At 58.8% G+C, this 25449-nt stretch overlaps 1 protein-coding gene across 4 annotated transcripts; it reads left to right on the forward strand.

Annotated features, from left to right (window-relative positions):
* Window positions 1–10137: 10137 nt before the first annotated feature.
* CAMSAP3 (calmodulin regulated spectrin associated protein family member 3) lies at window positions 10138–24498 on the forward strand. 4 transcript variants are annotated; one of them, XM_044254329.1, is made up of 19 exons: window positions 10138–10285; window positions 15782–16035; window positions 16324–16446; window positions 16529–16624; window positions 16817–16849; window positions 17752–17799; window positions 18056–18194; window positions 18729–18868; window positions 18953–19046; window positions 19120–19174; window positions 19334–19407; window positions 19653–19722; window positions 19820–21275; window positions 22232–22371; window positions 22452–22750; window positions 23146–23245; window positions 23535–23647; window positions 23734–23852; window positions 23946–24498. In XM_044254329.1, the coding sequence occupies exons 1-19, from the start codon at window positions 10138–10140 to the stop codon at window positions 24249–24251; spliced, it is 3807 nt and encodes a 1268-aa protein (XP_044110264.1). In that variant the 3' UTR covers window positions 24252–24498. The 4 variants fall into 4 exon arrangements, with proteins under 4 accessions (XP_044110264.1, XP_044110267.1, XP_044110266.1 ...); XM_044254332.1 differs by lacking the exon at window positions 17752–17799; XM_044254331.1 differs by lacking the exon at window positions 16817–16849.
* Window positions 24499–25449: the final 951 nt, after the last annotated feature.

The raw sequence follows: 25449 nt of genomic DNA on the forward strand, positions 1-25449 counted from the left end.
CCATACACACTACCTCCCTGTGGGAAGTTTCTGCCCCTAAGGAACAGATTTGTTCCTATTACTTGCTTAGTGATTTTGTGTGACCAGGTTATTTATGTAAGTATAAGAAGAGTATTGCAGGGGCGCCTGGGTGGCTCAGTGGGTTAAGCCTCTGCCTTCGGCTCAGGTCATGATCTCAGGGTCCTGGGATCGAGCCCCACATGGGGGGGGGGGCGTCTCTGCTCAGCGGGGATCCTGCTTCCCGCCGCCCCCCCTCGCCGCCTCTGCCTACTTGTGATCTCGCTCTGTCAAGTAAATAAATAAAATCTTAGTATATGTGCTGCCGAAGCGAGCACAAGTAAATAAATAAAATCTTAAAAAAAAAAAAAAAAAAGAAAGAAGAGTATTGCACATTCACGAAGGCCACCTTATTGCATGGTCTTCCTGTCTACCAGTCCTCCGACGTCTCGTTCTCCCAGAGCACTCACCACACCTGTAATCACATAATTGTGTCTTTAGCTGTTCAGTGTCCATGTTCCCACTAGAATATAAGCTCCGTGAGGACAGCGACTGTGTCTGTCTATCCGGGCTGATTCCCCAACTCCTAGCACATAGGAGATGCTCTATTAATTTCTGTGTTTGAAAAGAAAACCTGTGAATCTACAAGCTACCCCACACCCTACAATTACCTTCATGGGTAGGATACATCATTTGCTAGGAAAATTGAGAAATGAGGTGGGGAGTCTAGGAAACAGACCCTCTAAAGCACGAACTCAGTATGTACTGTGTGCATGTATGATTCGGCAAAAAGAATCGATCTGGGGCCGGCGGAGCTCGCTTCTCGTGGAAAGAATCAAAGACAGGCTGTACAAGAGGAGACAGAGATGCTGCAGAGGGGGCTTGTTTTAGCTTGGGGGAGGTTTGCACTAACCAAGGTTGACGGTTCCTTTCCTCTGCGGTATCCCTCCAGAGCAGGGATTGAGTTTGAGGGAAAGAGAAGATATGGAAACCCGGGAGGTTGGGGGGAAGAATAGCTTCCTTTTATTGTTTGTTTGTTTGGTTTTTTTTCCAAGATTGTCTTTATTCATTTGAGAGAGACTGAGAGCAAGTACAGGCTGAGAGGGGAAGGGGCAGGAGAGAGAGAGGGAGGAGGAGACTCCCCGCTGAGCAGGGAGCCCGATGCGGGACTCATCCAAGGACCCTGGGATCTTGACCTGAGCCAAAGGCAGAGGCTTAACAGACTGAGCCACCTGGGTGCCCCGGGGAGGAGCAGTTTCAGAGGACAGCGGGAGCAAGTCATGGAGGGTGGCTGGAGATGCAGCGAGGTTTCAGAGGGAAGATTTCCAAGGGAAGAGAGGTGGTTTCCACTCCTCCCATCTCACTTCTTTGACTCCCTCCCCTGTACCTCCCACACGCCGCACCCTTGAAACTGCTTTCCTCGAGGTCACTATTGAACACTATGTTCCTGTATCCGCTGTGAGTGTTCCATCCTTATCTCACAGACCCTCCAGGCCAGCCCCAAACCCTGGGGAGCACTCCCACCCTCTGGAAAACCTTGCCCTCTTTGGTTTTCCTCTCCAGGCTCCATTGCCAGCCGGTATCTCGGTTTCCGTGGGGCTTCAATTCCGGACTTCTCTGAGGGCACTCCAGGTTCTGGGCGTGACTCCTGAGGGGATCCTGAGCCGTGGGGTCTTGGCAGACTGCAGCGTCACAGGACCCAAAGTTTGTATGAGATCAGCCTTTCCCAGCATGTCCTTTAGCTGTCCCCGCGGGGTTGGCAAGGGCCAGTGGGCACAGCAAGGAGCTTAGAGGATGATATGGAGCCTTCATCTGTGTTGAGCTCCTCCAGGCTTCACCAATGTTGGAAGAGCAGCCAGAGCCCCCTCTGCTCTCCACTTCTCCCTCCTCCCTCCATCCTCTGCAATCACATTGTCTTCAGGTTTTATATCTGCAAAATCACTGCCTCACATCTGTTTGCCCAAAGTCCTCGTCCTACCAGAGGAAGGGGGAAAAAAAGAGATGAAGTGGACAGAAAATTTCTTCCCATCAAGGACAATGCAAAGGACAGAAGGCATACTTGAGATAATCTCTGGTCCTTGGCCTGTTTCAGTACGGACTATGTGTGTGTGTTTATAATAGACTATTTTTTTTTTAAAGATTTTATTTATTTATTTGACAGAGAGAAATTACAAGTAGATGGAGAGGCAGGCAGAGAGAGAGAGAGAGAGGGAAGCAGGCTCCCTGCTGAGCAGAGAGCCCGATGCGGGACTCGATCCCAGGACCCTGAGATCATGACCTGAGCCGAAGGCAGCGGCTTAACCCACTGAGCCACCCAGGCGCCCCTATAATAGACTATTTTTTTAAAGATTCTATTTTATTTATTTGACAGAGAAAGAGATCACAAGTAGGCAGAGAGGCAGACAGAGAGAGGGGGAAGCAGGCTCTCTGCTGAGCAGAGAGTCTGAGGCAGAGCTTGATCCCAGGACCTTGAGATCATGACCTGAGCTGAAGGCAGAGGCTTACACCCCTGAGCCACCCAGGCACTCCTATTATAGACTATTTTAAAAAACAGTTTAGGGGCGCCTGGGTGGCTCAGTGGATTGGGCCACTGCCTTCGGCTCGGGTCATGATCTCAGTGTCGAGGGATCGAGTCCCACATCGGGCTCTCTGCTCAGCAGGGAGCCTGCGTCCCCTTCTCTCTCTGCTTGACTCTCTGCCTACTTGTGATCTCTCTCTCTGTCAAATAAATAAATAAAATCTTTAAAAAAACCACAACAGTTTAAAGTTTGTAGTAAAATTGAGCAGAAAATACAGAATTCCCATATACCCGCTGCCATCACAAAATCACAGCCTTCCCCACTATCAACACCGCCCCAGAAGGAGACATTTGTCCCAATCAAACCCGCACGGACACATCACCATCTCTCAGAGCCTATAGGTTATATCAGGGTTCACTCTTGGTGTCATACTTTTTGTGGGTTTTGACAAGTGTGTAGTGACGTGTGATTATAATTATAGTCTCATACTGAGTATTTTCACTGCCCTGAAACTCCTCTGTGCTCTACCTGTTTGTCCCGCCCGCCCCCATGAACCCCAGGCAATTGCTCCAGGGTTTCACCTTTTCCAGAAGGTCCTGGAGCTGGGATCAGATGGTCTGTAGCCTTCTCGGATCAGCTTCCTTCTCTTAGTAAGAAGCATTTAAGATTCTTCCATGTCTTTTTGTGGTTTGAAAGTTCATTCTTTTCACGAGCTTTATGATACGCCAGCTGACCATAGCTTATGTCTCCATTCACATCCTGAAGGGAGTCTTGGAGGCTCCCAAGTCCCGTTGTCCTTTCTTGTGGGAGAGGAGAGGGGCCATGAAGGAGAGCGGAGGTTCCCCATCTTGTATACATCGTGATGAGCGATGCCGCATGTGCCCACGGAAAGTGCGATATTCCCCGAGGGGTAATGTCAGAAGAGCGCATGTGATTGTAGGGGAGGGGGGGGAGGGAGACGTGGAGAGAGAAGGGGGCTCTGGCCGTTCGGACATGGCCCCTTTGGGAACGCTGTACATTCGAATGGACCCACGGAGCATCACTTCTGCGCGATGTGTACAAGATCGCCATCTTCTGCTCTCCTTCGTGGCCCTACGGGACCTGAAACTCAACCTGTCCAAGACGAAACTCAGCACCCTCCCCTCCTCGCCCAGCCTGGCCCCTCATCTCACGTTCTCATCTCAGCACATGACACCAGCATCTACCCAGTTGCGAAAGGTATCAGCAGCCTGCGCGACTTCCAAAACTCCTCCCTTCCCCTCTCTGCCTCCTGCCTCCGTGATCAGCAAGTCCGGTCAATTCTCTCTCCCAAACCCAGTCGGAATCTTTCCGTTCTCGGCAGCCCCACAGCCACACCCTGGGATTGGCCTTCTGAGCGAAGCCTCCACGAATCCCTGTACACTGGCAGAGTTGTTTTGGAAATACCAGGCTCCTCCACGTGGCCCTGAGACCCACAAACACGCACGGAGCTCTCTGGCCCGCATTTCCAGACCTGACTTTGTTACCTGCTTCTCTGCATGGTTTCCGATGGCAAGGCGATTTGGCCGGCTGGGGACCATTGCACAATGTCCGGAGACGTTGCTGGTTGTCACGATCGGAGGGACCCGTTACAGGCCGTCTAGTGTGTAGAGGTTAGGGATGCTGCTAAACACCCAACGATGCACGTGATGGCCCCTCCCCCAAGAATGATCTGTCCCCAAACGTCAACAGGTAAGGGGAAGAACCCTTACCTGGAACAGCTTAAAGCCCTCCACAGACCTCTGCTGTCCAGACTCGCTGATCACCTGTCCAGATGAGAGAGTATAGAAAACAGGAAGTGTAGAGACCCTTTATAGTCACTTGGCATAGTAATTTTATGACTTTTGGGCTTGTGTTTTACATGTCTTTTATTTTTTAATTTTTTAAAAAAGATTTTATTTATTTATTTGACAGAGAGAGAGATCACAAGTAGACAGAGAGGCAGGCAGAGAGAGAAGGTGGAGGAGGCTCCCCGCTGAGCAGAGAGCCCGATGCGGGACTCGATCCCAGGACACTGAGACCATGACTGGAGTCGAAGGCAGAGTCTTTTTTTTTTTTTTTTTTAAAGATTTTATTTATTTATTTGGCAGAGATCACAATTAGGCAGAGAGGCAGGCAGACAGAGAGAGAAAGAGGAGGAAGCAGGCTCCCTGCTGAGCAGAGAGCCCGATGTGGGGCTCGATCCCAAGACTCTGGGATACTGACCTGAGTTGAAGGCAGAGTCTTAACCCACTGAGCCACCAGGTGCCCCTACATGTCTTTTAAATTCTCTTTTAAATCATTTTTTAGAACAATGTTGAATTTACAGAAAAATTGAGCAACTAGTGTAGTTTCTGTATACCCCCTCCCCCAACACACACACACAGTTTCCCCGTTAGTAATATCTTACACTAGTGTGGGACATCTGTTACAGTTAATGAAACAGTTTTGACACACTAGTGTTAACTAAAGCACGGGTTTTATTTGGATGTCTTTAGCTTTCAACTAATGTTCTTTTGTGGCCCAGGATTCCACATGACTTTAAGCTGTCACGTTGCCTTAGGCACTTCTTGGCTGGGGTGGTTTCATGAGCTTTCCTTCTCTTTGATGACCTTGACAGTTTAGAGGAGAACTGGTCAGGGATCCCAGAGGGTGCCTCTCTGTTGGAATTTTCCTGATCTTTTCCTCACGGTTAGGGTAGGGTTTCGGGTTTGGGGAGGGAAGAACCCAGAGTGCCAGTCTTCTCACGATATAGCGTGAGGGTACATACTGCCAGCCAGTCATGACTGCAGATGACGACCTTGACCCCCCAGCCTGGTGACCTTATGTGTATGTCAGGGTTCTGCCCTGGGAAGCTCCTCTTTGTCCCCCTCTTTCCACACTGTGCTTCTTGGAAGGAAGCCACCCTGTGCTGCTTCACCTTTTTCGGAAGATGCAGTATCTTCCATAAATGATTTGGAATTCTTCTGCATGTCAAGTTCATTTCTTGCCCTTCCACTGTGAATGCATTTGATCACTTGTTTGTATCAGGACGAACTCACGGGTATTGACTTTATTCTTGGGGTTATACTACAACACGACATTAGTTTTTTCTTTTTTTTTTTTAAGATTTTATTTATTTATTTGACAGAGAGAGAGATCACAAGCAGACAGAGAGGCAGAGCAGAGAGAGAGGGAAGCAGGCTCCCCGCCGAGCAGAGAGCCTGACTCGGAACTCGATCCCAGGACCCCAGGAGCACGACCCAAGCCGAAGGCAGAGGCCCAACCCACTGAGCCACCCAGGCGCCCCTAGACATTAGTTTTGTTCCTTAACTCGCTCCAGCTGTGGCCCCTGGGGGCTCTTTCTGTGGGCTCCCATGACCTTTGACACTTACCCCCTCATTGCCTGACATTCCTTGCTTTCTGGCAACATGCATGTCTTTTTAAACTGTACTTTCCTGGAAATTTTTAAAAAAGATTTTATTTATTTATTTGACAGATCACAAGTAGGCAGAGAGGCAAGCAGAGAGAGAGGAAGGGAAGCAGGCTCCCCCCCTAGCAGAGACCCCGATGTGGGGCTCTATCGCAGGACCCCGAGATCATGACCTGAGCCGAAGGCAGAGGCTTTATCTCACTGAGCCACCCAGGCGCCCCTTTTCTAGAAAATTTTATTGCATTTTATGGATGGCGGGGGGGGGGTGCGGGGGGAGTAGTCCTTCACAGGAGAGAATTTGAGAAGCGCCTCCAGCAGCTTCTGCAGGATCAACACCTTCTGCTGAGCACACCAGGCTTGCCCCTGCCCCAGGGCCTTTGCAGTGCTCTCTGCCTGGAATGCTTTTCCTTCAGCCCTTCCTTTTCATCCTTTTTGTCTCTGCCTATCTCCCCTCCTCAGAGAAGCAGCCTCCTCCCCCCCAAGCTTTCTCTAGCTTTCTCTAGCACTCTTGCTTTGGTTTTTCTTTTTTACCGTCCCAATAGTTTGCCCCCTGCTGAAATAACCTGATGGATTATCGGATTATCGATTACTTCTGAACCTAAGCCTCGTGGCACCGACTGGCTCCCATGATGGCACGCGGGATTCTTAATCTCAAACTTCTGAGTTTGAGCCCCATGTTGGGTGTGGGGATTACTTAAAAATAAAATCTTGGGATTTTATGTGTATGAGCCACTGGGTGGCTCAGTGGGTTAAAGCCTCTGCCTTTGGCTCAGGTCGTGATCCCAGGGTCCTGGAATCGAGCCCCGCATCGGCTCTCTGCTCAGCGGGGAGTCTGCTTCCCCTTCTCTCTCTGCCTGCCTCTCTGCCTGCTTATGATCTCTCTCTCTCTCTCTGTCAAATAAATAAATAAAATCTTTAAAATAAAATAAAATCTTAAAGAAAAAGAAGTGCAAGTGTCATGAGGACAGGGATAGACTTTGGCATGCACAATATTGTGGCTTTTGGGTTTTTTCTTGTTTGTTTGTTTTGTTTTTTAAACATTTCAGAAAGGTCTCTGGAGATCCCTGGATGTGGTGATGGTGTGTGTGTGTGTGTGTGTGGCGGGGGGCGGGTGGGTTCTGATAATACTCTCCTTCCACGGAGGCCAAACTTCAGAGGGGCCACCGTGGGACCCTGTGGGTGGGGAGCACAAAAACAGTGGCCACACTTGAATCCCTATCACTATAGTTAGGTGTAGGTGAGGGGTGCAGAGAGGGAGTCCCAACCACCCTCTGTCCTGAGTCCCCACAGCTGCTGGCCTCATCCAGCCCCATCTGAGGGCAGAAGGAGGGCTAGCCTCGGAGTGGAAGGGCAGCGTAGCAGATCAGCGGGTAGATCCAGGTGCCTTGGGCTCAAAGTCCCCTTCCATTCTCCTTGCCGTGTCACTTCGGGGCTCTCAGCCTCAGTGTTTCTGTCTGTAAAGTGGGTTTGCTACTCCTCAGGCTCGGGGCAGTGTGAGAATTAAATGAGACTGTGCTGGACATAAAAGAGTCTCCGAAGTTGTTACCTGTGGGTATGATCCCCAAAGGGCGCACACACGCGGAATTTTGCAGATGATTTTTGGGGGCTTCATACGCTTCCCCAAAACCTAGTCCTGAATTCTGACCTATGAACCCTCTAAGTCATCCCCACCCCCAGCTTCATAACCGGAGCCTGTCTGATGAGTTAGGAGGTGTGAGAACCCAAGGCAACCCCAGGTGAGGGAGGAGGCGGCAGGCAAGGACTTGGGGAGGGCGGGAGGGGAGCCGCAGGGAGGGGGCGCCCCTCCTGCACACAGGGGAGCCAGTGTGTCTGGAGCTGCCTGGGCCCCAGGAACAGGCCCTCAGGGGCAGGTGGGACCTCGGATCCAGCCGGCTGTGTGGGTGGGGCGGTCTGGCCCAGCCAGGAGTTCCAGTTGGCCCAGTGTGGGGGCTGGGCCTGAGGCAAGGGCATCTGTGCCCAGCTCCTGCAGGGACACCGGCGGAAGCCCCCAGGCCCTCCAGCCCAGGACAGGTGAAGGCCTGCGGGTCTGCTTCTGGGGCCAAAAGCCTCTCTTGTGTATTTACAGCATCCCCCAGGGGTGTGGGCCAGCTGGTTGTTCGTCCTTGGGGTCCACAGAGGTCACGAGAACCTTACCAGAAAAGCAAACACGAGCGTGAGCCAGCAGGACACGCCACGCTCGCCGGAGTGGCTGCCCATGACAGCACGCCAGTCCCGGCCAGGACACCTCCCCGTGCTGTGCTGGGAGCCCCAACAGTGCCACAGAGGGGGAAACCAAGGCCCGGTGGGGAGAAGACATGTTCAGGTCTTTCACGGGGTTCGGGACAGGAGCCGAGGCACGTGCATCGCACACGTCAACCTGTGTGTTCGAACACATACACACTGGCCCCTTTGTGAGCCCACACCCACCTCGTGCATGGGCACATCCAGACAGGAGGGCCGACGCCCCAGTGCCTCTCCCTCGGGCACACCCACCCCCTCTCCAGTCACACGCTCCGGACCGTGAGACCCACCCCTCAAACACATCTGTGCAATGTATGTTAAGGGACCCAGGAATTTCAACAAAGTGTGGGCTCAGGGATCGCCCCCTGGGAGGCGGGCTGTCTCAGGAAACGGACTTGCTGTAGTGCCTTCTCATCTCATAGAATTTTATATAGTTGAGAAAACACCGAGGGTTCTGTGTGTGCGTGTGCGTGTGCGTGTTTGAATGAAATTCCCTCTGTTGCTGTAAAGGCAGAAACTCACACTCACATCGCCTTCCATGGAATTCACCCACCTAGTCTCACTTAGATACGATGCACAAATGCATCCGGGTGCACACAAAGAACCGTACACTCCCACAGAGCCATTCGAAACACAACCCCTTACACACGCATACCCTCCCCCCCATACACTACAGCCACAGATTCACAATCAGGCACGCCCAGAAATGCACTCACACATAAAGAGGAAAGTTCCAACACTCAATCTACATTCAGGAAACAGACCCACGTGTGCACCTTGTCGCACTCATGTTCACACACAGATCCATGCAAATATCCCAAAATTCACACTGATGTGAAGGGCTTCACACACATACACTCAAGGAAGTCATACATGTCAAGAAGAGATAACATACAAACGCAAACACATACGTACACTTACTACACACACACAATCACACTGGGCTATACACACTTAGACATACAGGCCTGCAAAGACTGAACACAAACACTTGGGCATTCACAGTTCCAAACTGCTAAGAGGCACAGGGTAGATGTTCTGACACAAAACCACAGTGGAATACAAAAGCAGTGATTAAACAAAGATCCACCAAGGGGGCTCAGACATTTGCAAGTGTATCCATTCAGACCCATTCAACCACATTCATAGATACAAGTATTCACACTGGTGCATAAATACACACGCCCTCAATTTCTCTCATAGGCTCTTTCATTGGTACTGATCACACCCTTATACAAAACACAACATCTAGATGCTCACTAATAGGCACACTCGCCAATCCACGGATAAAACACAAATACACACTCACACTCACCACTCCTATATCCTCTGGACACACATCTACACAGTCCAGATTCTTGTACACACCACACACATGAAAAACACGGACACACACATGTGCCGTCACGCTCCCACCCAGGTACGCACACGCAGACACCCTCAAATACACTCCCCCCCCCGACTACATTCAGGGACGCACACACTGATAAGAACACACACACACTCTTGCACGTTCCCAATACGCAGTGGGACACAGGTGCACCCATGCACACGCCGCCTCTTGGACCGGAATGACAAGCCCGCATGGATGCTCACACTCACATCTGAGGGGACACACTTGGGCCAGCACACACATCCGCAAACAGAGGGTCCCGCATCCTCCCCAGCGCACGCGCGCACACGCACTCCTCCGCAGCCTCCCGCCACCACCGCAGTCCCGGCCCGCCCCACCCAGCGGCAGTCGGCCAGGCTAGGCGGCGGAGGGGGGGTGGGTACCGGGTCGGGGTCCGGGCCGGGGGCGGGGCGCACCTGGGCTCCGCCCCGGGGCGGGGCCGACGCTGCGTCGCGAGCGCGAGCGGCCGCACCTGGGTCGGCGGCAGCAGCAGCGGCGGCGGGCCCGGTCCGGGTGCGAGCGCGGCGCAGCCCAGCTGGAGCGAGCGCGGAGCCGGCGCCCGCAGCCCCGGCGCCGCCATGGTGGAGGCGGCGCCCCCGGGGCCAGGGCCGCTGCGGAGGACCTTCCTGGTGCCCGAGATCAAGTCGCTGGACCAGTACGATTTCTCGCGGGCCAAGGCGGCGGCCAGCCTGGCGTGGGTGCTGCGGGCCGCGTTCGGGGGCGCAGGTACCGGGGCCGGGGGCGGCAGGTGCGGGGGGCGGGGCGCCGGGCCGCGGAGGCCGGGGCCGTGGGAACAATAGCGCCGGCCGCCGGGGGGCCCCGGGCTTGGGCCCCGCCGCGCCGGGCCTCCGGGCTTCCTGCTCGGCCCGGGCGGTGGACTTTGCCCGCCGGGCTGCGGGAGCGCGGTGGGGGTGGGGCCGGCGGCCCAGATCCGCGCCGGGACCCGGGCGTCCGGGAGCCCAGGTGAGCGGGGCGGGGTCTCCCGGGCGGGCCTTGCACGCCCTCCCCCCCCTTAAACATTCACATCACGCCCCCGCGAGGACCCCCGCCTCCCCACGGCCCCGCAGCCGGGACCCACAGCCCGCGTCAGCCCTCCCTGCGCTGCGGGCGGCGAGGGAGCCCCTACTTTCGCCTCCATGGCCGCGGCCAGCGGCTGGCAGCTGTGACTTATTACCCCATTTTGCCTAGGAGGCGGGCGAGCCCGGGAGAAGGGAATTGGCTTGTCCGAGATCCGCGGGGGTGGGAGCCCAGGTGTAGGGCCTTCTCCCACCGGGACAGAGCCTCCACTCCTCCCTTAGGCCCACATGTGTGCGAAAGTCAGGCCACCCCAAGGGGAAGAATGCGGGTGGGTCCCCAGGAGGCGAGGGCCCGAGTGGGCCAAGTCAGGGCCCTAGGGCAGCCCCACCACTCAGGCCAGAGCTGGGAGCCAGGGCCTGTTACGGGGCAGCTGGGGTTAATTAAGGTCTGGGCCTTCAGGGGAGTCCTGAAGGGACACCTTGCTTTCCCACCGGCCTGCCCACTGGTCTTGGGACCGGATGGGCACAGCCCATCCCCCTTTCGGTGGCCTTCCTAGATCAACCTGTTCTGGGTGTGGGGCTCAGGGACAGCTGCCCGTCTCCTGGGTCCGCCCAAGCCTGTGTCTTTCTCCCAGCACCCTCCCATGCAGGGCCCACTCTGGGGCCTGCCTTTCCCCGAGGATCTGCTAGAGGAAGAAAGGAGGCTGGCAGGGGGAGAGCCAGGTGTGCCCCAGCCGCTCCCATCCCAGGTTATGTGGCCCTAGCCTCTAGGGCTCAGCTTCGGGGATCAGACAGGGTTTGAGCCCCCTCCACCAGGTTATGAGCGAATTATTGCAGTCCTCCAGAGCTGCTGTTCCCCCCTCTGGAAAAGAGGGCATTTATTCACTTATCCATTCTGCAGATGTCGGGGGGGGCACCCACTAAGGGCCAGGGCAGTGCCTGGGTTGGTGGGGGTCCCAGGACCCTGTTCACAAGGTTGCTGGCGGCAGAGCTCAGATTTCTTCTTGCTGTGTCTGGCATACAGTACCTCCTAAACAGCTGCTCGCTGTCCCTGCTGCTGTAATCAGTAGTGGTATTTTTATTAATAATATTAATATCATCATGGAGCAGAAATTACTGTCCCATTTTGCAGAAAAGAAAGTGAAGTTTCCTGAGGCAATGCCCTGACTCCCCCAGTTCTGTTCTCACTGACCTGCCCCCCACCCCCCCGCACTGTGTGGTGTCCTCCCTGAGGGTCACGTTCAGTCCTCAGTCCCGCCTTCCTTCTCTGTATGGACGGGGCAGAGGAAGGTGGCTAAGCCCCAAGAGGGAAGTGGGGAACAAAGCTCCTCTCAATTCCTGAGCTCTGGGACTTTTTGCCGGTGCCCATTGGGTGCCTGGCGCTGCTGGGTGCTCCGGACAGAGGGAGCGGGAGCCGAGTTGGGAGAGAGGGGGATGGGACAGGGGACCAGATCATTACTGCTTAGGGTGATAAGCTCTGTGTTGTAGAGGCTGCCCAGGGGCTCAGGGAGGAGATCCCTGAACTCTGCCAGGGAGGGAAGGAGAAGGGAAGTCTCCCCGGAGGAGGTAGTGTCTAGAAGAGGGAAGAGGCTGGCAGGGAGAGACCCGGCTGTGGCCCAGCCTCTCCCATCCTTGAAGGATGCAGACGAGTTTTCCAGGGGGAGGAGACCTCATGTGAAAAGGCCTGGGCTTTGGACCAACAGGGTGTTCTCAGAGGAGGCTGTGCAGGTCCTGGTGGCGGGTGGTGGCTGGGGGAGGTGGGAGAGGAGACAGGCTGGGGGGACCGAGGATGGCCTCTCAAGGAGGGGGTGTGTTTTGTGGGGGATCCGAGGGCACTGGGGAGCGTGACAAAATGAGATCAGACGGGCAGTTGCCCAGGGAGCAGGTGGTTCCGGTGGTCGGGAGGCGCGGGTGTGAGGAGGCTGGACAGGAATGCAGGCAGCCGGGTGCACGGGACTCCGGCTCAGAGGTAAGAAAGGGTGCCATCTCTGTGCGAGTTTGGAAAACACCACACAAAGTCCTTGATGTCAGAGCATCACTGTGACCCATAGGGAACCTGGGTTCGCGGCCGCTGAGCACCACTTATGAGCTGTGTGATCGCGAGCGAGTTCTCTCAGCTCCCTGGGCCTTGATTTTCTCATCTGGACAGTGGGGCTAAGAATAAGTTGTCCTAAGGGTTCCACCAGGAAACGCATGCCCGGTGACATTGGTCTCAGTCAGTGCAAGCGCTGTCGTAGAGCTGTGCGGTCCCAGGACGCGGCCACCACCACACGGGGCTGCTCTGAGTTGTGATGCGTGAATGAACCACCCCGTGGCTTCTGAAGACTTGATAGTAAAGAAAAAGTGAAAGGGCGCCTGGGTGGCTCAGTGGGTTAAGCCGCTGCCTTTGGCTCAGGTCATGATCTCAGGGTCCTGGGATCGAGTCCCGCATCGGGCTCTCTGCTCAGCAGGGAGCCTGCTTCCTCCTCTCTCTCTCTGCCTGCCTCTCTGCCTACTTGTAATCTCTCTCTGTCAAATAAATAAATAAAATCTTTTTTAAAAAAAAAAAAAAAAGAAAAAGAAAAAGTGAAATATCACATAATGTTTTTATATTAATTACATGTTGAAATGCTAGTATCAGATTTGTCTGGGGTTAAGTATATTACTAAGGTTTCTCGTTTCTACTTTCTTAATGGGGCTAGTACCCAGTTGAAAACTATGTCTGTGGGCCGAATTGTATTTCTCTCGGACAGCACTCCCTATGGTGAATGGCTAATGAACATTTTGAGTCATGCGTGGTGGCTCTCTCTCTACCCAGCGGGGTGGTTTTGCCTCTTAGGACACCGTTGAGGGCGTCTGGAGACATTTTTGGTTGTCACTACTTAGGAGGACGGTGCTCCTGGCATTTAGTGAGTAGAGGCTCGGAACTGTGCTGATCATCTTACAAAGCACTGGCAGGCGAGAATTCTACCACTGAACCACCAATGCCTTACAAAGCACTGGGCAGCCTACCCCATCCCCTGCCAAACACGGAAGAATTATTCAGCCCCAAATGCCAGCAGTGCTGGGGTGTTGGCACACACACACAGGTGTAGAGGAAGTGCTTGATCAGCATTAACTAGTGGTAGCCCTAGTTCATGGTTTTCATTTTGAAGGCCCTGACAAGTCCTGCAGGAAAGTAACTTTTTTTCTTTTTTAAAGATTTTATTTATTTATTTATTTGAGAGAAAACGAGAGAGAGAGAGAGAGAGAATGAGAATGAGCAGTGGGGAGGGGCAGAGGGAGAGTGAGAGAGACGTGGGGCTCCATCCCAGGACCCCAGGATCATGACCCGAGCCGCCGAAGACAGACGCTCAACCGACTGAGCCACCCAGGTGCCCCAGAAAGAAACTTGTTTAATTTTGCCAGTGGGAGCAGGAAGTGGGCAGGGCCTGGGGAGATAGGGAGCAGGGTTTGGGTTGGGGAGATGCCAAGAGGTTGAAACCTGAGGACATTAGGTGTTGGAGGGGGAGGGGGACATGATGATTTCTCAGTGCAATTTCAGAGAGAAGGAGCAGGTTTGGAGCAGGTACTGAGCATCATGGGAGATGCCCAGAGGGCAGTGGGACACAGGGCCTGGGCTGCAGCAGGTGGCAGTGCTTAGATGGCCGTGGAAGCCACATTGGGGTGGGGGTGGGGGGTGGAGTCCATATCCATTTACGGGGCTGTTCTGATCAAGTGTCAGGAACCTGGCATTGACGGGGCATGTGGGGAGGAGGCTGGCTTGAGTGGTGGGTCAGAGAAGATGGGAAGCTGGGAGGTGCTGGGGGAGGAAGGTTTCCGGAACAAGGAGGTGCTGGGCAGAGCGCCCGGGCAAGATACGGCCCACCGCTGTGCGTCAGAGGGCGACTGCTGGCCTTGGGGAGGCAGGGAGGTGGGGAGGCTGGGAGGGCAGGAGTTAGAGAGGTTGGGGTAGGAGTCCGGTGGAAGGAAGCAGAGCCTGGACAACTGTTCTCTCAAGAAGCTGCGCGGAGAGGGGCAGAGAGCAGGCACAAGTCTGCACAGGAGTAGAGCATTAAGAGGGAAGGTCAAGTGTGATTTTAGGGGGTGGGTCAGGAGCTGGGGCAGGGAGGGACCGAAGGGACCGATGCCCGGGTTCTTGTAGGGGAAGGCAGGGGGCCTCTGGGGAGCATGGCTGGGAAGACAGGCACCTGAGGACGGGCTGGGATGTCCTGTGCAAATGTTCTTAAGCAGTAGAATCCTGCTCCCCATCCTCTCAGACACACAGAACCCCAACAGGCAAGACAGCTGTTCGGACTGGAATTAAGAGTTGGGGCCTCCCTGGGAGACCCCCATGAGGGCCGGCTCCCCATGCTGGCCTCAGCCACTCCTCCTAGACCTCCCCAGAGACTCATCCTCATGGTCTCTTCTGGTCTTTCTCCTCCCCGCCCTTGGGTCCTGCTTGGGACCAGCCCTCCCAGCGCCCACCGCCCCCATGGGGCTTCCTCCGACCTCCTCCCCTGCTGGTGTCATTCTCTGGCATTCGGTGTTGTGGGGGAAGGGGCCTTGTGGCCGCCTCTACTAGATGACCTCACCTCTGTCCTCAGTCCCTCACACTCAGTCTCTGCTGCCTCACCTGCGGGCCCTCCTGTCCCATCTTTCCGGTCACACCTGATGGGGCCTGGGCACCTCCCTCCCCCACTCTGTGCCCCGCCAGCCAGCCCTCCGAGCCACCGCTCACCCCACCCCAGCCTTCAAGCTGAGAGAGGGTGTAGGGCTGCTGAAGGCCCGGGTTTGAATCCCAGTGCCAGTGTGGCCCGGCGGTGTGGCTTTTCTCTCCCTGTGCCTCAGTTTCTGGAGTTAACCTATTGTGCCCTGGCTGTGGCCTCTCCGGCTTCCCCGGCTGGCAGGCCACCCAGGGAGGTCCATTAAACCATCTTGTCCTTGTGTTTGTTCTTTGAGGGCCTCCAGGACCACCCACGTCCCCACAAGCCCCTGCAGGTGGCAGCCTCCTCTGGGGTCCCAGAGCTGCCCTCCCCTCCCTACCGCAGGCCCTTTGCTCTCCCACCTCCTGGCCCCAGGCTGGCGCGGGCCCTTCCGCCCGGAGCCTCTTCCTCCGCCCGGGGCCTCCTGCACACGTGCGCGGCGTGCTTCGGCGCAGGTCCCCCGGCCTCCCGTCCCAGTGCCCAGTGCCGTCTTCCCTGCGGATGCGGGGCCCTGACCCGCCGTGCCCTGCCTCGCCCCACAGAGCACGTGCCCTCGGAGCTGTGGGAGCCCTTCTACACGGACCAGTACGCGCAGGAGCACGTGAAGCCCCCGGTGACGCGGCTGCTGCTCTCGGCCGAGCTCTACTGCCGGGCCTGGCGCCAGGCGCTGCCGCAGCTCGAGACGCCCCCCAGCCCCTCGGCGCTGCTGGCCCTGCTGGCGCGGAGGGGCACGGTGCCCGCGCTGCCCGAGCGCCCGGTGCAGGAGGCCGACCTGAGGCACCAGCCCATCCTCATGGTAGGCCCCGCGCCTTCCGCGCGCCCGGCGCCTCCCTGAAGGCTCCTCCCGCCAGGCTTGGCTCCTCCCCAAGGCGTTTTCGGGCCCGCCTTCTGGCCCTCCAGGACCCCTCTCCTGGCGCCTTCCCTGACGCCCCGCCCGCTGGCCCTGGCCCATCCCCAAAGCCCCTCCTACTTCAAGCCCCGCCCCCTACCCCAACCTTGAGGGTCTTCCTCCTCTTCTCCCTCAGCGGTGAGGGGAGCGTCCATCCCTCGCCCTGGTCTCACCCCTCAGCCCTTACCTCCACAGGGAGCCCACCTGGCTGTCATTGACGCCCTCATGGTTGCCTTTGCCTTCGAGTGGACAAAGACCCTGCCCGGTCCTTTGGCCCTGGCCAGCTTGGAGCACAAGCTCCTTTTCTGGGTGGACACGGTAAGTGGGGTTAGGCTGGTGTGGCCTGGGGGCCGGGATGGCCCGGTGACTGGAGCTCTGGTGACCTCTCCCTGCTCCCCAGACCATCCGGCGGCTGCAGGAGAAGACAGAGCAGGAAGCTGCCCAGAGAGCCTCTCCTGCGGCCCCTGCCGATGGGGTGGCCCCAGCACAGCCCTCGGTGAGGCTAGGGCGATGGATGGACGGACGGACACAAGGACAGTTGGAGGGCTGGGCGGGCGGGGAAGGGCTGCACCTCGAGGCCATTCCTGCACTGGGAGAGGGGGCTTGAGGTGACTCTGTCTCTCTCTCTCTCTCTGCCCTCTCCCCTGTGCCTCTCCCGCTGCTCTCCCCTCTCCCTCTGTGGCATCAGTGCCCCACACGCTGGTACTGGAAGCTGGTTCCTGTAAGTGGGGCTGTTTCTCCGCCCCGTCTGCCTGCCTTGCTTGTCGCTTTGTCTCTCCATGTGTCTGTTCTGCCTGCCTGTTGGCTCCCTCTCCTACTTCTTCCCAGCTGTGAGCAAAAGACATGGACCCCAGCCCTGGTGGGGAGAGAGAATCCCTCTGCAGACTCGGGGAAGAGACGAGTCTCTGCCATTAGCTGCCAGGGCAGACCCCTCCCCAGTTACCGTTCAGGGGGATGGACCTCCCCTCCCAGGAATCGAGAGGACAGAGCTCCTCGGCTTGTCCATCTTAGCTGAGCTGGGAGGCTTCCGGCACCTCTGAAGGGAGGACCCTAGCCTATCAGACATACGGATCCTGACCCCAGTGGCAGGGCACATGGAGATCACCCCCTTGGTCAAGAAGAAGATCCCCAACCCAGGGGAAGGTGGAAGGACGTTCCCAAGACCCCAGTTTCCCTAAGGATGGGTCCCAGCTTTGGTGGGCAGGGGGTGCCCATCCCTGAAGCACAACCAGGGGAAGGTGCCCCACGCAAGTGGGAGACTTTGGGCTGGACAGGGTCCCCCTCCCTTTGCTCACTCTGGGGCCCCCTTCCTTCCACTCTCGGGCCTGGGTTGGGGTTCCTCTCTCCTTCTGCCTATCTGCTTCCTCTGCATCCCCTCCCCAAGCTGGGGCCTGGGTCTTTTGTTGTGGGGCGGAGGTTCCCTGCATGGGAGGCTGCTCTGTGGGGTCCCTCCAGGCTGGGAGGAGCTTGGGGTCCCCAAAGCTGGCCAGAGCGTGGTCGCAGCTGGATGGCCAGGGCTCATGACAGGGTCAGGGTGAGCTTCCCCTCCCCTGGAGGTGAGCTTGGGGGCCCAGCAAGTCAGCACCCCTCCCGCCCCGCTGACGGCTGCTCCTCTCCCCCCAGCACGCAATTGCCTTCTGTTTGAAGGAGTCGGGGAGCAAACCCCCCATGGTAATGTATCCCCCGCCCCAGGCTCCCAGGAGTCCCGCCCCAGCCCTCGCTGCTGGCCTGGCTGCTCGCAGACACTTCCTTTGCCTCTTGCTGCTGCCCTTCCCCCGCTCCAGGCTGGCCCCACTCTGGCTCTGGGACCCCCAGCTTCACGCCCCCACATGGCGGAAACCCCAGGCCCCCCCGACCCAGCCTGCGCGACCACTGACTTGGGACCAGCCTGACTGTCTGCCCTAACTCGGCTCTGCCCCGCCCACAGATCCGTTACCGCAAGGACCGTGCTGTGGCCCGACGCGCCCCCTGCTTTCCGAATGTCACCACCCTCCAGGATCTGGCAAGTGGGGCTGCACTGGCTGCCACGATCCACTGCTACTGTCCCCAGCTCTTGCGACTCGAGGGTGAGTGTGTGGGCCTGGGCCACACTCGTCCTTGGGAGCCTGGCCCCAGGGCATCCGCCCCAGAGTGGGGCAGTAATTATGAGGGCGGCTTCCAGAACTGGTGGAGCGGGGCTTGCACACTTTCCCCTCAGTGAGCTGTGTGACCTTGCGCAAGTGTCTCAACTTCTCTGTGCTTAGTATAATTCATTCCTGCAGCAGATATTTATAGAATGCCAGATTCCATTTTAGAGAGAGCCAGTGAGAACAGAACAGAGGGGCTTCTGACCTCAGATAGCTCCCATCCTAGTTGGGAGAGAAAGACAAGAAGTTCATCCAGAAGAACATTCTGGATCTTAGGTGCTCCAAGGCGGGCTGGGTGGGTCAGGAAAAGCTTTTTGAGTTGAGTTCTTGGAGGACTAGTTCTGCAGGCAGTTGGGAACAGGTGCAGAGACCCGAGAACAGCCTGTCTTAGTACCTACTTTGTCAAGGGCACCTAGCACGAGGAGGCCCTCGCTTCCCCAGGGATCTGGGGACCCAGGTATCCTGTCCCTACAGAGGTGTGCCTCAAGGACCCCATGTCCGTGGCGGACAGCCTGTACAACCTCCAGCTGGTGCAGGATTTCTGTGCCTCCCGCCTTCCTCGTGGCTGCCCGCTCTCCCTCGAGGACCTGCTTTATGTCCCACCGCCCCTCAAGGTAAGGTCACCTCGAGGCCTTGTGGGCCGAGGCAGGTGTCCAGGGCAACAGGCACCGGGGGCTGACCCTGCCTTCTGCTTCCAGGTCAACCTGGTGGTGCTGCTCGCCGAGATGTTCATGTGCTTTGAGGTGCTGAAACCTGATTTCGTGCAGGCCAAGGACCTGCCTGATGGTCATGGTGAGGCCTGGCCCCGGGTGTGGGGCGGGGTAGGGAGGCCAGGCCCGGCCTGACCCTGCTTTCTCTGCCGCAGCCGCCTCCCCCCGGGCCACAGAGGCCTCTCCCGCTCAGAACAGCAGTGGCTGCAGGTATGCTTGCCCTGTCGGGTGAGTCTCCGTGGCCGTGGTGGGCTCCTCCCCTCGCTGGGCACTGCACCAGAGCTAGGGGACACCCTGTGCTCCACTCCTGGGAGAGGTGACCCCCTTCCTGTGGAGGGACCCCCTTGGCTGACCTGCATCTCTTGGCAGCTCTCCCGTCTTCAACTTCCGCCACCCGCTCCTGTCACCCGGCGGCCCCCAGTCCCCACTCCGGGGATCCACAGGTGAGGGCAGGGGTACAGCTGGTTGCTGGCGACCCCCACCAAACATAACTTCAGCAGATTTCACTTATCCCGACTCCTCCACCAGGTCCCTCTGACACCTGAATGATCCCATGGTGACCCTAACCTCCCAGTGGCCCCAGCTATCCACATAATGCCCCGTCAGTGACACACTCTGGCTGACCCCACCCAGGGTCCCCGGCAACTCCACAGTGACCACTGAGTGACCACTTGCCACCCCTCCCCAGGCTCACTGAAGTCCTCCCCGTCCATGTCCCACATGGAGGCCCTCGGCAAGGCCTGGAATCGGCAGCTCAGGTGAGTGCATCTCTGGGGCCTGGCTGGGGGGAGCAGGCTGGGCGGGAGCGGGGCTGGGGCTTGTCCCAGGGGCTGACCCCTCCCTCCTGCCGCCCAGCCGTCCCCTTTCCCAGGCAGTGTCGTTCAGCACCCCCTTTGGCCTGGACAGCGACGTGGACGTCGTCATGGGAGACCCCGTGCTGCTCCGCTCCGTCAGCTCAGACAGCTTGGGCCCCCCACGCCCTGTGCCAGCCCGGACCCCCGTCCAGCCGACCCCGGAGCCTGGCGACCTGCCTACCATCGAGGAGGCCCTGCAGATCATCCACAGTGCCGAGCCCCGGCTGCTCCCCGATGGGGCTGCCGACGGCAGCTTCTACCTCCACTCCCCTGAGGGCTCCTCCAAACTGCCGCTGGCTTCCTCCTACCCACTCGAGGGGGCCTCAAAGCCACTGCCCGATGGGCCCACCAAAGCACCCACCTACGTGCCCCACCCCGAGGGCCCCTTGAAACCATCTCCCTGCCCAGCAGGGGAGGTGTCGAAATCGCTGGCCCTATCTGAGGGCTCCCCAAAGGCAGCAGCTTCGTCCCCAGCGGCCAGCAACTCTGAGGTCAAGATGACCAGCTTTGCTGAACGCAAGAAGCAGCTGGTCAAGGCTGAGGCCGAGGCAGGGTCCCCGGCGGCCACCCCCACAGCGCCAGAGGCCCTGAGCTCCGAGATGAGTGAGCTGGGGGCCCGGCTGGAGGAGAAACGGCGGGCCATTGAGGCTCAGAAGCGACGGATCGAGGCCATCTTTGCCAAGCACCGCCAGCGGCTGGGCAAGAGCGCCTTCCTGCAGGTGCAGCCACGGGAGGCCGGAGGGGAGGCAGAGGCGGAGCCGGGCCCGGTCCCTGGTGGGGAGCGGCCAGCGGGTGAGGGCCAGGGTGATCCATCCCCACGGCCCAAGGCAGTGACCTTCTCACCGGAACTGGGCCCGGTGCCCCCCGAGGGGCTGGGGGACTATAACCGGGCGGTCAGCAAGCTAAGTGCCGCGCTGAGCTCACTGCAGCGGGACATGCAGAGGCTCACGGACCAGCAGCAGCGGCTCCTGGCCCCACCGGAGGCCCCGGGCCCCGCCCCGCCGCCCGCCGCGTGGGTCATCCCCGGCCCCACGGCGGGTCCCAAAGCCGCCTCTCCCAGCCCTGCTCGGCGCGCCCCGGCTGCCCGGCGCAGCCCCGGGCCCGGCCCCAGCCCGACACCCCGAAGCCCGAAACACGCACGGCCAGCAGAGCTGCGGCTTGCGCCCCTGACGAGAGTGCTCACGCCTCCCCACGACGTAGACAGCCTCCCGCACCTGCGCAAGTTCTCGCCAAGCCAGGTGCCGGTGCAGACGCGCTCCTCCATCCTCCTGGCGGAGGGGTCGCCTCCCGAGGAGCCTGTGGCCCGGCCTGGCCTCATCGAGATCCCGCTGCGCAGCCTGGCGGAGCCGGCGGCCGAGGACGAGGGAGATGGGAGCCCCCCTGGTGCTGAGGATTCCTTAGAGGAAGAGGCGTCTTCAGAGGGGGAGCCCCGGGCCGGTCTGGGGTTCTTCTATAAGGTCAGCGTCCCCTAAGCCGGTGGGGGAAGGTACCCGCTGGCTGGTCAGGGAGGGGGGACGCTGGTGGATAAACGGGGATGTGGCTGGCCAGGGAGGAGTGGACAGGCGAGGTGATGGATGGATGGATGGGCGGATGGCAGACGGGGGGACAAGAATGGGTGGACAGACAGGGCTGGGGTCTTCTACGCCATCTCCTCCCTCATGTTCTTTCCCACTCTCCCCACCACGGCCCTGCCAGCTCCCCTTCCTCCTCTTCCATGTCACTGTTCTCTGTCCTCACAGCACCCCCGGCCTGGGCCAGTGGTCTCACCTGGACGCCTGCAGTCACGTGCTGACTGGCCTTTACCGTCCAAGGCCCTGCTCCATCCCTGGCCATTTTCAACAGCACGGATATATTATAGATATTTATATTAACGTAAACTGGACTTTGTCAGTCCCCTGCTAAAACCCTTTTGTGGTATCCCTTGCTCTTAAAATAAAAAAAAAGTCTTTCCGTGGCTTTGGGCCCATCCGCCCCACGCTCCGCTGCCCAGCCCCACCAGCCTCCTCACTGTTCCATACCTGCTAGGCTTGTTCCGGCCTCGGGGCTTTTGCGTTCGCTGTTCCCTTTGCCTGGAATATTCTGTTCCCCTCCTATCCCTCCCCAGTGAAGTCCCCGTCCTCCTCTGGGTTGCCGCCTCCAGGAAGCCGCCTTTAGTGCCCCCAGGTTAGGCTAGGCATGTCCCCACACGGTGGACTGATAGCCTTCCCCATCGGATTAAACACATGATGCAAAGAGCACCCAGTCTGGCCGGGTCCCCATTTAGCCCTCGTACCCAGCACGGGGCCGTGCGTAAAGCAGGAGCCCACTGGGTGCCTTCAGACCAGTTGCACGAGGCAAAGGAGGGGTGCGTGGTTAGCAGGTGGGGTGGGCAGAGAAGTGCTAGGGGAGGACTGGACTCAGTGCCTGCCCCCAGGATGAAGACAAACCCGAGGACGAGATGGCCCAAAAGCGGGCCAGCCTGCTGGAGCGGCAGCAACGGCGGGCAGAGGAGGCACGGCGGCGGAAGCAGTGGCAGGAGGCGGAGAAGGAGCAGCGGAGGGAAGAGGCCGCGCGGTGAGTGGGGGGCTGCCCGGGACACTTGCTGCCAGTGAGCCTGGGACCTGTCTGACGGCTCGGTAACTCTCGGTCTGCAGGCTGGCCCAGGAGGAGGTGACTCAGGCCCCCCCAGCTCCGGTGGCCCCTGCGGCAGCCCCAGCCCCTGCTGGGAGGGCCCCGGCGGAGGAGGAGGTGGGCCCTCGGCGGGGGGACTTCACGCGGCTCGAGTATGAACGCAGGGCCCAGCTGAAGCTGATGGATGACCTTGACAAAGTGCTGCGGCCACGGGCTGCGGGGACCGGGGGGCCAGGCCGGGGCGGGCGGAGGGCCCCCCGGCCGCGCTCCGGTTGCTGTGACGACTCGGCCCTGGCACGGAGCCCTGCCCGAGGCCTGCTGGGTAAGGACCCTGTCGGGCTGCGGCGTCCGTGCCTGCCCACTGCGCTTGTCCAGGGCTCGCTGAGACCCCCCACCCCTCCCATGAGTACATAGGGCGAAAGGGGTCTTGAGGGGTTGCCCGTGTCTGTTAGACTTCAGAGGGTGTGGGGCCTACAGTGGCGGAAGGCCTGCCCAGAGCTTAAGGGCTGCGAGGCTCTCTCGGGAATGCTATGGAGCAAGAGCTTTTGTTGGGGGGGAGGCGGAGGTCTGTCCCAGTCGGAGGACACAGGGTGAGGGTCTCAGGCAGGGTGACCCCATGTTCCTTCCACAGCCTGTCAGGTAACCCCCTCCCCAGCCCCAGGCCCTTCGGAGGCAGGGGGATCTGGGCAGGGATGACCCCACGCCCTCTTCTCCCAGGCTCCCGGCTCAGCAAAGTCTACTCTCAGTCCACCCTGTCACTGTCCACCGTGGCCAACGAGGCCCCCAATAACCTTGGCGTGAAGAGGCCCACGTCTCGGTGAGTCTGGCCCGGGCAGCCTCTCAGGGTCTGTGTGTCTTGTCGAAAGGAGAACGCAATCCTATGCGTTGCGCAAGGGCGCTGCTGATGGGCGCCAAGAACGTGCCTGTGCACCCGAGTGGGGGGCAGACGAGTGGGGGCGCAGGCACCTGCCACCGGAGTTCGCACACACACGTGCGCGTCTCCCCCGCCGCAGGGTCCCAGGCTGGTCCCTTCCCTGGTCCCTCTGCTTCTGGGGAGGCTTCCCTTACCGCTGACCGCATCCCTGTCGCCTCCTGTCCGCCCACAGGGCTCCGTCCCCATCCGGCCTCATGTCCCCCAGCCGCCTGCCTGGCAGCCGTGAGCGCGACTGGGAGAACGGCAGCAACGCCTCGTCCCCCGCGTCGGTGCCCGAGTACACGGGTGAGTGGGGCCGGAGCTGGCGAGCCCCAGGCCCTGCCTGTCCCCCACCCCGACCCCCCAGCCCCGCTGACTGCCTCGCCCCCTAGGTCCACGGCTGTACAAGGAGCCCAGCGCCAAGTCCAACAAGTTCATCATTCACAACGCCCTGTCTCACTGCTGCCTGGCAGGCAAGGTCAACGAACCGCAGAAGAACCGCATTCTCGAGGTGAGCCCGCGTCTGGGGGGGGGGGGTTGGTGGGTGGGGGCGTTGGGGAGGCCCTGCCCCCGCCCCGGCCAACCGCTTCCGCTGCCCCACCAGGAAATTGAGAAGAGCAAGGCCAACCACTTCCTGATCCTCTTCCGCGATTCAAGCTGCCAGTTCCGGGCCCTCTACACGCTGTCCGGGGAGACAGAGGAGCTGACCCGCCTGGCGGGCTACGGTCCCCGCACGGTCACACCCGCCATGGTTGAGGGCATCTACAAGTATAACTCCGACCGCAAGCGCTTTACCCAGATCCCTGCCAAGACCATGTCCATGAGCGTAGATGCCTTCACCATCCAGGGCCACCTCTGGCAGAGCAAGAAGCCCACAACTCCCAAGAAGGGCAGCAGCACCCCCAAGTAGCCTCGCCCCGGTGGTACAGGGGGCGGGTCCTAGCTGCGCCCTCCCGGAGGACAGCCTGGAGGACAATCAGTTGGTATTCCTGGGTCTCGTCTGTCCCCAACCTTGTCCGGGTAGGGCTGGAGTCCCTACCCCCTAACTTCTGTCCTGTCCTGCTGTGGGGGCTGAGCCGGGAGGTTCAGGGACTCAGGGCTCAGCTCAGTCCCCTGTCCGTCCTCTCCATCTTCTTGAATAAAATAATTTAGAAAGAGCTTGGGTGCCGGCATTTTCCTGAGGCTGATTGGGGCAACTGGCGATCTCTCTGCCTGTTTTCCTTTCTCCTCAACAGCCTAGATGTGGCTTCCTGCCAAGGCCCCTCATGGTCCCTCCTTGGCCACCTCTCCCCGTGGCCTCCGCACCCGCCACTCACTCCCCTGTTCTCAGTGCGGAGGTTACTGGCCCCTCCTGGCATTTGGTCTGCGGCCAGCAGCTAAGCTTGATCTTCTCTCCCACTGCCACCTGCCTCCATTTCTGGGCTCAGTTATCACCGCTAGAAAGGATTCCCATGTTTCTCTCCCACAAGTTTCACATTGAAGGGTCTGGGTCTGTCCGTGCCTCAGATGTAGGCCCTACGCTGTGAGCTCGAGCTGGCCTGAGCTCCTGGTCTCCCTGTGGCTCAGGCACGGGACCAGCTTTCCGCCCCACCCCCCCTTCTCCCTTCCCCCCATGCCTAACGGCCTCTTCAGTCTCACTTGCTTCTCTCTATCCCCACAAGCACCCCCCAGTCCAGGCCAATGACCTGGGCCTCCCCACCCTGCCTCAGTGCCCTCCCCCCAATAAGCCAATCCCTCAGCCTGCATGGCCCGTTCAGGGCACAAATCTGATTACATCCCTCAATGCTTAAAATCCCTTATTAGTTTAGAGCTCACTAATGGCTTCCCAGAGCTTAGGCCTAAGGACCACGCCCCGGTCCCGGCCCTGGCCCAGGGCTGAGGACTGCTCCTGGCTGCTGTCCAGGGTGAGAAGTACCTTGCTAAGCTCGTCAACCTGCCTTCTGAGAGGTCGTTGGCGCCTTGGCTCAGGAAGAAACAGTCTAGAGAGGGGAGGCCAAAGTGTATCCACCTGCCAGTGCGGGCACGGGCTGGCAAGATGGGCAGTCGGGGGCAAAGCCCTCAAAGAGGCCTCAGGCGGCAGAGACTGGCCTCGGAGTCCAGAACTGGCT

The sequence above is a fragment of the Neovison vison genome, chromosome 6, assembly GCF_020171115.1.
Source record: "Neovison vison isolate M4711 chromosome 6, ASM_NN_V1, whole genome shotgun sequence".
In the NCBI taxonomy this organism is placed as follows: domain Eukaryota; kingdom Metazoa; phylum Chordata; class Mammalia; order Carnivora; family Mustelidae; genus Neogale; species Neogale vison.